Here is a 15,098-nt window from a genome sequence, read left to right on the forward strand (position 1 = left end):
AAGGTTAGGTGGGGTTACAGAGATAGAGTGAGGGACTGCCCTAGGTAGGGTGCTCTTTTCCAGGGTCGGTGCAGACTCAATGGGCCGAATGGCCTGCTTCTGCACTGCCGCGATTCTGTGAATTGGTAGATCCCAGAGGATCTGTCCAATTAAGGCCACCTCGATTAGCACATAGCAAAATGGAGAGGTTTACGTGTCTCGGAAAGTCAAATATGTTTCATTGGGAACCTTCTGCTCCCAAAAGTGCCGTTTGGAATTTAACCATACAGATCACAGGACAATCAGAGCAAAAAAGGAAACTGAGTAACAGAGTTGTGAGCAACCTCAAGTTGTCTTGGGGCAGCACGGTGGCGCAGTGGGTTAGTTAGCCCTGCTGCCTCAAGGCGCCGAGTCCCAGGTTCGATCCCGGCTCTGGGTCACTGTCCGTGTGGAGTTTGTACATTCTCCCCGTGTTTGCGTGGGTTTCACCCCCACAACCCAAAGATGTGCAGGGTAGGTGGATTGGCCACGCTAAATTTCCCCTTAATTGGAAAAAATTAAATGGATACTCTAATTTTATTTTTAAAAGTTGTCTTTAACCCTGTTGATATTTTGAAGGAGGATCAATAGTTTCCCCACCTTCTCAGAATCACAGAATAGTACAGTTCAGAGTCTGCACCGACGCAAGAAAGGCGCCTGACCTTGTTCCAGAACATTCCGTGTTTCCATTACCAGCCTCAGCAAGGTTATTTTATAATGTTAACCTCATCGCCGCTGGTCATTTTGAATCATTGAAGAAATGAAATTATCGCAACCAGGAAAATCTGAGCCTTCTTTTTAAAACGAAAATTAGCAACGGTCAACTTGGCTGAATCTTTTCTGGCCTTGTCCTTGACATCGTTCATTAAACCGAGGCCTCGGTTGACCACGCAGGTGGATGCAAGAGAATATAAATGGTGTGTGTAAAAAAAAACACTTAAAATGCAACCTCACCCTAATCAACATGGAAATTACTCAATTAGTTCCACACTGCCCAAGCCTAGTAGTATCAAAATATGCAACTTTTTTTTATTGACAGTTCAGCCATTTGACGTAAACAAAAATATTTGCCAGTTTGTCCGCACACATTATTTTGCAGTTGGCGGAGCATTTCTATTGCAACTGACAGACAGTGGCGTCATCTTTTTGTATTTCACTATACCTCGCCCATGAAAAGACAAGAGGACTATCTGCAATGGCAGCCATGATGTGGAGATGCCGGCGTTGGACTGGGGTGAGCACAGTAAGAAGTCTTACAACACCAGGTTAAAGTCCAACAGGTTTGTTTCAAACACGAGCTTTCGGAGCGCTGCTCCTTCCTTAGGTGAGCACTGCTCCTTCTTCACCTGAGGAAGGAGCAGTGCTCTGAAAGCTAGTGTTTGAAACAAACATGTTGGACTTTAACCTGGTGTTGTAAGACTTCTTACTGTGCAAAGGCAGGAAATAGGCTGAATCACACCTTCAATTCACCACGCTCCATCCAAGTTAAAAATAAATTGTACAAATAAATAGCATTCAAAAATATTTTAAGGAGTGCTTCACAATGGAGCATACCCTTCATAGGGTGAATCCTATCTTTGCCAGCCCTCATTAGGTTCCCGTTTTTTTTCCAGTCCCCTGACCAAAGGTTTCAGTCGATGCTGCAGTTGCCGAGGGGCCAACATCTGGAATTTGAACCCCAGCCATCTCCGCATCTCCCCCTCGTCCTATGGGACGCTCCTTGAAATCTACTGTGACCAAGCTTTTGATCACCCATTCCGACATCTGCTCCTGTGGCCCAGTTGCCAACATTTGCTTGATGGCTACTGAACTGAAGTGCCCAGGTCAGAGTTTCACCACACTGAAGGCGCTATATGTAGGTATTCCTAACGAACTTGTGCGAGAAGCATCTCTTTATTTACCGGATCTACAGCAGTCCCGATTTGCCACACAAGAGCGCCTTGAATTCAGTGTACACAGAGCCTTCAGTTCATAGAACATAGAACATTACAGCGCAGTACAGGCCCTTCGGCCGCGATGTTGCGCCGACCTGTGAAACCCCTCTAAAGCCCATCTACACTATTCCCTTATTGTCCATATGTCTATCCAATGACCATTTGAATGTGTTTAGTGTTGGCGAGTCCACTACTGTTGCAGGCAGGGCATTCCACACCCTTACTACTCTCTGAGTAAAGAACCTACCTCTGACATCTGTCCTATATCTATCGTCCCTCAATTTAAAGCTATGTACCCTTGTGCTAGACATCACCATCCGAGGAAAAAGGCTCTCACTGTCTACCCTATCTAATCCTCTGATCATCTTGTATGCCTCAATTAAGTCACCTCTTCTTCTCTCTAACGAAAACAACCTCAAGTCCCTCAGCCTTTCTTCATAAGATCTTCCCTCCATACCAGGCAACATCCTGGTAAATCTCATCTGCACCCTTTCCAATGCTTCCACATCCTTCTTATAATGCGGCGACCAGAACTGCACGCACATAGAACTGTACAGCACAGTACAGGCCCGTCGGCCCACGATATTATGCCGAACTAGTCTGAAACTAAGAACAAATCAACCTGCTCCCACTCATTCTAGTGTACTCCATATGCCTATCCAATAACCGCTTGAAAGTTCCTAAAGTGTCCGACTCCACTACCATAGCTGGGAGTGCGTTCCACGCCCCAACCATTCTCTGAGTAAAGAACCTACCTCTGACATCCCTCCTATATCTTCCACCATGAACCTTATAGTTATGCCCTCGTGTAACAGCTAAATCCACCCAAGGAAAAAGTCGCTGAACGTCCACTCTATCTATCCCTCTCATCATCTTATACACCTCAATTAAGTCACCTCTCATCCTCCTTTGCTCCAATGAGAAAAGCACTAGCTCCCTCAACCTTTACTGGTAAATCTCTTTTGGACCCTTTCAAATGTTTCCATACCTTTCCTATAATGAGGTGACCAGAACTGCACACAGTACTCCAAATGGGGTCTAACCAAGGTCTTGTACAGTTGCAGCATAACCTCATGGCTCTTAAACTCAAACCCCCTGTTAATAAATGCTAACACACTTGAGGCTTTCTTCACGGCTCTAACCACTTGGGTGGCAACTTTCAGAGATCTGTGGACATGAACTCCGAGATCTCTCTGCCCCTCTACATCCTTCAGAACCCTGCCGTTAACCCTGTAATGTTGAGCGATACTCTGCGACTGCTCAGCATAGAATGTTACAGCACAGAGGAGGATCAAACTCTCATTGGCTCTTAAAAACAGCTATTCACACCCCTGCTCGTTCCCTATAGCCGTGCAAATTTTTCCCCTTCCAGTAGTAATCCAATTCCCTTCTGAAAATTACTACTGAAATCTGCTTCCATCACTTTTCCAGGCAGTGCATAACAACGCGCTGCATTAAAATATTCTCATCGACACCCCCCACACCACTCACTTCCTTTGCTAATTCCCTTAATCTGTGTCCTCTGGTTACTAAACTATCTGCCGCTGGAAACAGTTCTTCTTAATTTACTCTAACAGAACTCTCTGTCATTTTGAATGCCTCTATTACATCTCCCCTTAATCTTCTTCACTTCCAGGAAAAATTCCTAAACTCCTTAGGTAAACGTAGTCCCGACTCAGTCTATTTTTTACATTATGTGGGCGTTGCAGGTTAGCACAGTATTCATTACCCATCAATAATTGCCCTCGAGAAGGTGATGGTGAAGTGTATTTTTGAACCATGACCATAAAACATTGGAGCAGAAGTTGGCAAATCGGCCCATCGAGTCTGTTCCGCCATTCAATGAGATCATGACTGATCTGATATGATAATCCCCAACTCCGCTTTCCCAAATTATCTCCATAATCCTCGATCACCTGACTGGTTGAAAATCTGTCTATCTCAGCCTTGGACAAACTTAGCGACCCAGCTTCTACAGCTCTCTGCGGAAAGAATTCCACAGGATTATTACCTTCTGCCGGAAGAAATTCCTCCTCATCTCTGTCTTAAATGGGCGACCCCTTACTCTGAGTTTACGCCCTCTGGTCCCAGACTCTCCCAGAGTGCTGTTAGAAAGGGAGTTCCAGGATTTTGACCCAACACCAATAAAGAAGCGATGATATTGTTCCATGTCAGCATGGTGAGTGGCTTGCAGGGTACATTGCAGGTGGAAGTGTTCCCATGCATCTGTTGTCCTTGACCTTCTAGATGGTTGAGTTTGTGGGTTTGGACGATGCTGTCAGTGGAGCCTTGGTGAGTTTTTGCAGTGCACCTTGTAGATGGGACACACTGTTGCTTCTGTGCATCGGTGGTGGAGGGAGTGAATTTTGAGGCCTGCAGATGGGCTGCCAGTCAAGCAGGCTGCTTTGTCCTGTGATGTGTTGGGCAGGCTGGGCCTATGTGGACTGCTCTTGATGCAATGTAGCGAGAGACAGACTTCCAACACTTGATGAAATGCAACACAATTTTATTTAACATCTAAACTATTATACATGTTCAACTGTGGGTTGACACTATGCTGACTTGACTGGAGACCTGAGGTTAGCCTGACCAGACTTACTGACTACCACATGGTGTTTGCACTGGCCATGCTCACGAGCTCTGACTGTCTCAGAGGCTGGATCCCGAGAGAGCGGGAAAACTGGTGCCCTCTGGCTTTATAGTGGTCGTGTCCTGTCTGGCGATTGGCTGCTGTGTTCTGTGTGCTCGCTGGTCATCATGTGTGTCAATCACTGCCTGTCTGCACTCCATTATATACATAGATGTATATTATGACATCCTGGACGGTGTTTGTTCACAATGGCACTTCATAGTTGGCAGTGTAGAGTCAGTGTAACGGTTTGGCCACTCTCAGGCTCCCAGGATAGGTACGGTGCAATGCAGCAAAGTGCTCTGCCAGTAATCACACTGGCGCACAGTTAACAGACTACAATGACGAGCATACTGATTACTGGCATTTTTGAGAAACCAGGTTATGCAAATTCTGACAGAGAACACAAACAAAAACTCAACAACCTTCGTTCCACTTCTCTCAAAGTCAGTAAGGAAATGAGTTTTGTAGATAGCAGGAGGAAGCAGGGATTCCTTGTGGACTGCACAATTCTATCTGCATTATTAGACTCTGAAGACCATTGAACCCCTATAGCAGAATGGCAGTTTGATATTATGCCTTGCCCAACAGCGCATACAAGTCTTTCCAATTGTGGGGCGGGAGGTGGGTGGCGTGGGCAATAAGACATGAGGTACTGAAACTCCAGGTCACTTAGATACATCCATCCCAATCCATGGAGGAATTATACTTAATCATCAACAACACCGTAGATAAATTTATCTCAAGGTTTAGCTCAATCATAATTAGGGCTTAAAACTGGGCGGCACGGTTGTAGTAGTGGTTAGCACTGCTGCCTACAGCCCTGAGGACCCAGGTTCGATCCCAGCCCCGGATGCCTGCCTGTGTGGAGTTTGCACATTCTCCCCGTGTCCGTGTCGGTTTCACAACCCAAAGATATGCAAGTTAGACGGATTGGCCACGCTAAATTGCCCCTTAACTGGGGAAAAAAATAATTGGGTATTCTAAATTTATTTTTAAAAATAAAATAATTTGGGTTTGAAATAAACAAATTTCGGTCACCATACCTTCCGTTCTGCCCCATCCCTCTCTCCTGCTGTATAATCCATTGCATTTCTACCCCTCTTCAGCTCTGGAGAAGAGTCGTACACACTCAAAATGTTAACTCTGTTTCTCTTTCCGCAGATGCTGCCAGACCTGCTGGGTTTATCCAGCATTTTCTGCTTTTCATAATCAGTTACTCATCTGCTCCAATGAGGTGGACACCCTGGTGATTGATTGGGAGTGGAGCTCTTCACTCACGTCATGTTGCAAACCTCACACAATCTGTGACGGTTTAAATCCAGGGATGGATCGTAGAAAATATCATAGATCATAGAATCATAGAATTTACAGTGCAGAAGGAGGCCATTCGGCCCATCGAGTCTGCACCGGCCCTTACAAAGAGCACCCTACTCAAGCCCACGCATCTACCCTATCCCTGTAATCCAGTATCCCCCCCCACTTAACCTTTTTGTATACAAAGGGCAATTTAGCATGGCCAGTCCACCTAACCCGCACATCTTTGGAATCATTTTTTGCACTGGAATATATTTGACTACATTCTAATACACTGGGCGCCCACTGCATTCTGGTTCAAACTGCACTCAGGGTTTTGTACAGTGAGCTAATATCTTGGTGAATGAACCAAGGTCGTTCAGACTACGTTTTACAACCCAATGCTTATCATGTCAGTGTGCAGATAATAAAATAAAGGCTTAAGGGTACACTCCAGTGTTTTATCAGTCGTGTGAAGGACAATATCAGTACTGTTTCCATTTGACAGCAATTAATCAAATCTACTTTTGTCAATATTTTCCTTCCACAGTCAGTTACGAACAGTGTTCATGGCAAACCTGCCTAATTTTTGGGTGTACATAACACAAACAGCAAATACAACTGGTTGTTTCTGTGCACTTTTAGAACTCTCATCGAGTTACACAGTTTCTGAAATCACGTACTGACAGGAATAATTTTGACAGTGCCAGCTATTCTTCTCCAGCCGCTTTATATTTCAATGAGGCGGCTGCAATAATTTGTTGCGGCTCGGGTATGTGCTTTGATGGTTGATGCAGTGATCCATGAATCGGAGTTTAGAGCCAAGCAGGAGGCTGGAAGATTCCTGTCTTGCAAACAGTTGCTGAGGGGCACGAGGGATGAATTTGATCCTTGGCAATGGACACGAAGGTTGACATGAAGCTCCAAATCGGCAGAAGCTTCACTCACGACCAAGCGAGTTGAGATGATTTCAGTTGCAACAATTGGATCGTCTTGACTTTGGGGGGAGCATTACCAGAAAGGGGATTCCTCGGTGAGGAATTCCAAGAAATCTGCGGTTGCTCAGGACTCTCCCGTTACTTGGGCAGATGTTCGATGGAAACTCCAGCGTTCATGGAGCTTTCAGGGGCGGCACTCTGGCGCAGTGGTTAGCACTGCTGCCTCACGCCGCTAAGGACCCGGGTTCAATCCCGGCACCGGGTCACTGCCTGTGTGGAGTTTGCACATTCTCCCCATGCCTGTGTGGGTCTCATCCCCACAACCCGAAGATGTGCAGTCGGTGGATTGGCCACGCTAAATTGCCCCTTAATTGGGAAAAAATAATTGGGTGCTCTAAATTTAAAATGAATTCATGGAGCATTTTCTGAGCATACGGTGGTGATGTAGGACAAGCTTGGAGGAAAAATATTCTTCGTGGCCAAACTTTTGTTTTCCCCTCAACAACACAGATCTCAATAAGGCGCAGTTATCTTCCAAACTCCAACACCTCTGAAGAGGCCTCCTCGCCCACCTGCTGAAAACATGTCCTTTTTCAGTACGCAGGTGAATCACATTGACAGCATGTACCAGATGGTCACATTCAGTATTTTGGGGAGACACGACCAAGCTCTTACAGTTGACTTCCTTCCTGGTGTGAGTGGAGGAAGGAATTAGCACGTGGGGTTGTCATACCGACCATGAGAATCACACAAAATAGACCGGATTTCCAGCTGGTCCCGCTGACAAGATCTTTCCGTCCCACCAATGGTGACCCCCCCCCCCCCCCCCTCCCCAGCCGTGGGCTCCCTGGTGACTGAGGGTGCCAACAATGGGAAATCCCACTATGAAGGGGGTGGGGGGGGGGGGGGGGGTGGCAAATACGCCCAGGGATGGAAGATTTTTATCTGTCTTTTTCCCAATTCCCATCAGGCTTGGAAATCAGGAGGGTGGAGAGGAGGCTGTGTTGGAATTTTGGAACCCAAAAAGCTGTGTCAGGCAGGCGAATAAATTGGCAGGCGAATAAATTGGCAAGTTACTGTTGTGGTACTACAATTATAATTCTCAGGCACAAATGGGTGTCACGCACTTTGGAGTGTTGCAGGCAAACAAGAGGAAAAGATCGGACCATTTGGAAATATAGAAGATATTTCAGAAATTACCGTGCCATTAAGTAAAGTGAAAGAACTTTGGGAAAAAAATAATCTAATATTTGCTTTATCGCCTGAAACAGAAATTTTCATGTGTGAATTATCTGGCTAGAAGTCTTTGTTCTTTGAGGCTTGTTTGACTCCCATCGTGTCATGTTGATCTCCCATGGTGTTGACAGGAGGTCATGTGACAATCAGTTTGGGTTTGTATTTATCATACGGTCATTGTGTCCTTTTCCAGTTCAGATTCGCCGTTCAGTATTGAGGGTACAAGACTACAGCGAAGATCTGAGTCCCCTGACTCGAAGAAACGACGCATACACAGGTGTGATTTTGAGGGCTGCAATAAGGTGTACACAAAAAGCTCCCACTTGAAAGCGCACAGGAGGACTCACACAGGTAGGAGGCTACAGCAGCTCGCTTTGATAAAAGGCTTTGAACACGGGAGGTGTTACAAATGGAAATAAGGGAACAGAACTACGCCATGGCCGGGAAATATTAAGTCAAATGACCATGAGGTTTGTTGAAAAGATGCATCTTAAGGCCAGGGAGAAATGGGAAGGTTGACAGTCGGAGGTTGACGTTATAGAGTTGATGTTGCCTTAGGCATTGCTTTTAGACCAAAGGGGCAGGTGCAACACAACAAATGTCGGATACAACAACATAAAGGAGAAGAGAAATAGAATGAAAGGAGAGAAAGATCGATTTTTAAAATATTAATTCATTCCTTCATGAAAAGTTTATTTATTTAAAATCAACTTCCTTCGCAGCCAAGGGCAAAATTGAGGTAAATGTTTCAATCAAATCGTTTTTCCAAGTAAAATATTAAAATACAAAAATGAAAGGGCAGATTAAAATAGTGTATTGATTATTAAATTAGGGTATTTATGTTATCAGGTTCAAAGTTTGACAGTCATTAGAGTTTATTCATTGCGCGGGAGAGATATGGCATTGAACTGTTCTTAAACCTGTATTTTCACATCTTAATTCAGTTATTGTTTTGAGTTTTGTAGTGGTCGCCACTGTGAGGTCAGTGCACGCGTAATGAGTAGTAGAGTTTAAAGTTCAGCAGCGATCTGGTGAATGAACGGCCGCATTGACTGCATCTGTGCTCAAGTGACTCCAGACCACAGTTGTGTAAAGAATCTGAGTAACACTTCCAAATCTTCTTTTAAATTATGCTTCCCCCGCCCCCCCACTGCTTCCATCAAGGTTTTGCTTTCAGGTTTTACGCCTCTCCTTTCAAGTTTCCTTTGTTTTGGGAGTCCTTGTTCAAGATTCTCTTAAGGTTAATGTGCAGGTTCAGTCGGCAGTTAAGAAGGCAAATGCAATGTAAGCATTCATGTCAAGAGGGCTAGAATACAAGACCAGGGATGTACTTCTGAGGTTGTATAAAGCTCTGGTCAGACCCTATATGGAGTATTGTGAGCAGTTTTGGGCCCCGTATCTAAGGAAGGATGTGCTGGCCTTGAAAAGGGTCCAGAGGAGGTTCAGAAGAATGATCCCTGGAATTAAGAACTTGTCGTATGAGGAACGTTTGAGGACTCTGGGTCTGGACTCGTTGAAGTTTAGAAAGATGAGAGGGGACCTTATTGAAATTAACGGGATACTGCGAGGCCTGGATAGAGTGGACGTGGAGAGGATGTTTCCACTTGTAGGAAAAACTAGAACCAGAGGACACCATCTCAGACGAAAGGGACGATCCTTTAAAACGGAGATGAGGAGGAATTTCTTCAGCCAGAGGGTGGTGAAACTGTGGAACTCTTTGCCGCAGAAGGCTGTGGAGGCCAAATCACTGAATGTCTTTAAGACAGAGATAGATAAGTTCTTGATTAATAAGGGGATCAGGGGTTATGGGGAGAAGGCAGGAGAATGGGGATGAGGAAATATCAGCCATGATTGAATGGTGGAGCAAACTTGATCGGCCGAGTGGCCTAATTCTGCTCCTATGTCTTATGGTATTATGGGCTTATGATTTTAAAGGCTTTTACACAAACTTCGAGGACCAGCCACCGATTTCCACAATCATTTCAAACAATGTCTCCCAAGCTGTAGTGATTTCTCACAAACCTGACTGCTACTGCAGATATCTTTCTGGCGTCTCATGATCCAATGCCTTTTCAATCTCTACGACTTTATTGAACGGTAATCTATTTGGGGTTCCCAGTTTCCTCTGTTCCGTTAACTCCTGGTTTCTAGGAAACTTCCCTTCGTTTCTCTGGTTTCCTTAACTAGCTGAACTTTAGATTTCCGGCATCTGTTTTTTTGACCATTACTCCATAGTATGTTGTTTCTTCGAACAAGGCTGAGAGAGAGATGTTCCCTCTTTAGCCTCCTAAAACCAACTGCTTCTAGCGGAGCTGCCTTCTCTCTCACTACCTTTCTCCAAGGGCAATCCACTTAGCGGAACTAAAACTTAAAAGCTTCTCAACCGTAAAAGGCCTCAGTTGCTAAGCAACTACGGCTGATGTATTTACTCTTCGCACCATAGCCCTCTCTAAGCACAATAGAATCACAGTTGGAATTGAAAACAACCACCACATATACAAACACCTTTGTCCAGCATGAATCTAACTATTGGCTCTACAATGAATCTAACTATTGGCTTTACCCTTCCAGGCACAGAAACATTAAGTTAATCCACTGAAAACTATACCTTATTTCTAATGTTTACTAATACAAATATAAATTCCTTAAAACTACCTTTTTTTCTTAACAATACACTGTGCTCCCAGGGTGGGGTGTATTGCACCTGCAGCTGTGAAGCCAAGGCAAAGCAAAATAAGTCTTCAACACAGCTGCCATTTTAAACGTTCTCGTGCCAGGGTACCATATACGGACATAAAGATAAGTGAAATATCAAATTCCTTGTAAAATTGACAGACTGATCCTAGCATTTATCCAGCTCCTCCTTCAACAACCTTGATCCCTACTTACTGCTGTTCTTGGTGGACTTGCCTACTCCAACAACAACTTATATTTATATGGTGTCCATAGTGAACCGCTCCAAGGCACTTCACGGGTGCGTTATAAAACAAAGCACAACACCGGACCACATAACGAAATATAAAGTCAGATAACCAAAAACGTTTTGACATAAGTCATAGGCGCAGGAGGAGGCCATTCAGCCCCTCCGGCCTGCTCTGTTATTCGATAAGATCATGGCCAATCTGGTTGTGTGTCAACTCCACTTCACTTTGCCATCAGTACCCGCCCATCAGCACCTCAGTTCCCCCCCCCCCCCCACCCCCCACCCCCACCCCCCTCCAATCCCATAACCCTTGAGATGGCAGATTGTAGGGCGGGATTTCCAGAGCTTGTGGTCACAGCGACTGACAGCACAGCCACCGATGCTGAAGCAATTGTCATGGGGGAATAGAGGAGCGCAGGTTTCCCAGATCGCGCGGTAGCATTGTGGATAGCACAATGGCTTCACAGCTCCGGGGTCCCAGGTTTGATTCCGGCTTGGGTCACTGTCTGTGCGGAGTCTGCACATCCTCCCCATGTGTGCGTGGGTTTTCTCCGGGTGCTCCGGTTTCCTCCCACAGTCCAAAGAAGTGCAGGTTAGATGGATTGGCCATGATAAACTGCCCTTAGTGTCCAAAATTGCCCTTAGTGTTGGGTGAGGTTACTGGGTTATGGGGATAGGATGGAGGTGTTGACCTTGGGTAGGGTGCTCTTTCCAAGAGCCGGTGCAGACTCGATGGGCCAAATGGCCTCCTTCTCCACTGTAAATTCTATGATCTATGATCTATTTAGTTCAGCGAGGCCAGGGGTGATAGGGGAATAGGACATGCAGCGAGTTAAGACGTTGGCAGCAGAGCTTTGGTTTACCTCTTGCTGTGCACAACATAGCTGCCGCCCTTACCAGTCTGACAGTAGTCACTGCCTGTCAGAATTGTAGGTGAAGTGCTCCTAGATGATTATGAGATGTTTTAAAAGGGGCAGCACGGTGGTGCAGTGGTGCCTCGCAGCAGCGAGATCCCAGGTTCGATCCCGGCTCTGGGTCACTGTCCGTGTGGAGTTTGCACATTCTCCCCGTGTTTGCGTGGGTTTCGCCCCAACAACCCAAAAGATGAGCAGGGTAGGTGGATTGGCCACGCTAAATTTCCCATTAATTGGAAAATTTGAACTGGGTACGATAAATTTATTTTAAAAATAGAGATGTTTTAAGATATATAAAATGAAAGGATTTTCCTTTTTAGTCTATTATTGCATGTAACCGTGAAACAGCAGAGCAACAGCAGGTGGCGGTGTTGCTTTATGACAGAGTGCCGTAGTTGAGACCTTTCTCTAGCTACCCCGCAACATCAGCCCACGTTCAGCACCACATGTTCTTCCAACACAAGCAGGGTGTACAAACTCCTCAAACTTGCAGTCAAGTGCTGAGCGGAAGCTAGAGAGGAGCTAAGAATCATACAGTCTGCCGAAAACCCTCAAAATGTGGATTAGCCTTCGAAGTTTCAGGGAAAATGATCTGCCAGTAAAAGCTAAACTATCCCAAAGTCCTGTTGAATAAATAGGTCTGACATTTTGATAGATGCACTTAACATCAACACTAAAATTATATTACCTGCAAATAGATATTACTGCACCACTACACTGCATACACTCCAGTTCAATTCATGGACAAACAAAGATTGAAGTTAAATTAAAGGCTTGATTATGAATTATTTTATGCACATCAAATGACAGAAAAAATTACGTTTGTGACTCTAAAGTCAGGCCGCTGCACAAATATGCTGCGTGTGACAATCAAATGCTATAGGCTGCTTCAGGATAAAGTCCTGGTGGCCTTATCATTTTGAGCGGCACGGTAGCACAGTGGTTAGTACTCTTGCTTCTTAGCTCCAGGGTCTCAGGTTCGATTCCCAGCTTGGAATTACTGTCTGTGTGGAGTCTGCACATTCTCCCCGAGTCTGTGTGGGTTTCCTCCGGGTGCTCCGGTTTCCTCCCACAAGTCCCGAAAGACGTGCTTGTTGGGTGCATTGGACATTCTGAATTCTCCCTCTGTGTACCCGAACAGGCGCCGAAGTGTGGCGACTAGAGGCTTTTCACAGTAACTTCATTGCAGTGTTAATGTAAGCCTACTTGTGACAATAAAGATTATTATATATTTCGGACCTGATTTTGAGGGGAAAAAACAAGAAGCCTTGTTAAATTCAGGAAGTTTAAAAAAACAATCCACCACAGCACTGATGAAGACAAAGGACAGAGTAGGGACAGTTCTAGAACATAGAACATAGAACAGTACAGCACAGAACAGGCCCTTCGGCCCTCGATGTTGTGCCGAGCAATGATCACCCTACTTAAACCCACGTAACCTGTATACCCGTAACCCAACAATCCCCCCCCATTAACCTTACACTACGGGCAATTTAGCATGGCCAATCCACCTAACCCGCACATCTTTGGACTGTGGGAGGAAACCGGAGCACCCGGAGGAAACCCACGCACACACAGGGAGGACGTGCAAACTCCACACAGACAGTGACCCAGCCGGGAATCGAACCTGGGATCCTGGAGCTGTGAAGCATTGATGCTAACCACCATGCTACCGTGAGGCCCCTGATTCAATCACTGGGCTGTATTGATTCAGACATCGTCAGCCGCCTCGAGGATGGCTATGGAAGGAGCAGAGGGGGTGGGAGTGTGGAACGCAGCACTGAATTGCCCACCCACTCCTGTAGTTAGGAAGAGGAAAGATCAGCCAGTGACCTACGCCTGAAACCTATCAATTCAACCTGTGGTCATAATCTAAGGGGACATAAGAAGCGTGTAAGTAAATTGCTGCAGTAGGGCCGAATCGGCTGCTGAAAAAAAATCACACCACTGAGCTAATCATCACCTTCAGGGGTTGAAAAAGAAGAATGGAAATAAGGAAGGGAAGTGCGTGAAATGAAAATGGAATGTCTCATGGCTCCCAATTTTTGACAAAACTCAGGCTTTAACAGGGGATGATGCATTCCATGACTATGCCCTTGCCACTACTGTGCCCTCTACCACACTTTTGCATTGGCTTGACCATGAAGGAGTGGTTCTCGGAGCTGAAGCGAATGTTGCTAATCCTCCTGGACTGCTCTGGAGTAGCCAGGATTCAAAAGTAACCCTAAGGACATTGCTGCAAGCCATCCAGTACATATAGAACATCGAACAGTACAGCACAGTACAGGCCCTTCGGCTCGAGGAAAGTCTTAGGGGCGTTCCAAACAACACTTGCGTTTATCACTTCCTTTGAGCTCTTTTCGTTTTTTTTATTCCCATAAATATTGGACTGTTTGGCTGACTGGTCAAGAATTGTTCCAATTGGGGAATAAAAATCTGAATCTTTCCAATTGCTGGAGTAAGGCGGTGGGCCAGAACGATGGACACATCAGTTGGCCAATGGTGGTGTTTTGTGGGCGGGGCAGTCAGAGGAGAGCGGGTCATGAGATTAACCCTCCAGGGATGCATTCAAATAGAGTTGGAACCTCGCATGAGACTCACAACTGGAATATGGCCATGATACCGCCTCAGAAATACACACGGTGATGGTCCACAATCTGACACTTTGTAGTAAATTGACAATTGGTTTTCTGAATGTGGTAGTATGACTAGGGAGATCATATGACCTTAGAACCAAGCTGCCATTGGTACAGCAGTCCCGCTGCCCATTGGCCCAGGCAAGTCATGTGCCTCTCTGCCAATTGGCTGTGGCTAGTCATGTGACTCCCCACCGATTGGCCGAGAGGATGGTAGCCCCGCCTACAAGGCGGGGTATAAAAGCTCACACCATGCGGCAGTCAGCCTTTCCTTGTACGACCACTGCCGGGCTCACATCTAGCTTATTAAAGCCTAATATTTGGATGCTCTCTCCGACTCGTGTCAGATTGATGGTACATCACTGAACTCATTGTGAACATATGAACAGGGAGCAGGAGTGGACCATTCAGCCCCTCGATCCTGCTCGGCCATTTAATAAGATCATGGCTGGTCTGAAAATAACCTCAAACCTGCATCCCGCCTACCCCCTGATAACCTATCGCCCTCTTGCTCGCCAAGAATATATCCGCCTCTGCCTTAAAAATATTCAAAGACTCTGCTTCCACCGCCTTT

General features: G+C 45.7%; 1 protein-coding gene across 3 annotated transcripts in view; it reads left to right on the forward strand.

Moving 5' to 3' along the window:
* Window positions 1-15,098, forward strand: part of LOC119977810 (Krueppel-like factor 12) — a 283,688-nt gene that overhangs the window by 254,161 nt on the left and 14,429 nt on the right. For all 3 annotated transcript variants that reach the window (XM_038819035.1, XM_038819033.1, XM_038819034.1), the window contains one exon: window positions 8,245-8,402. In XM_038819035.1, the coding sequence (XP_038674963.1) occupies window positions 8,245-8,402 (158 nt within the window). The remainder of the gene's footprint in view (window positions 1-8,244; window positions 8,403-15,098) is intronic.

Source organism: Scyliorhinus canicula, chromosome 14, assembly GCF_902713615.1.
Source record: "Scyliorhinus canicula chromosome 14, sScyCan1.1, whole genome shotgun sequence".
NCBI classification, from domain to species: Eukaryota; Metazoa; Chordata; class Chondrichthyes; order Carcharhiniformes; family Scyliorhinidae; genus Scyliorhinus; species Scyliorhinus canicula.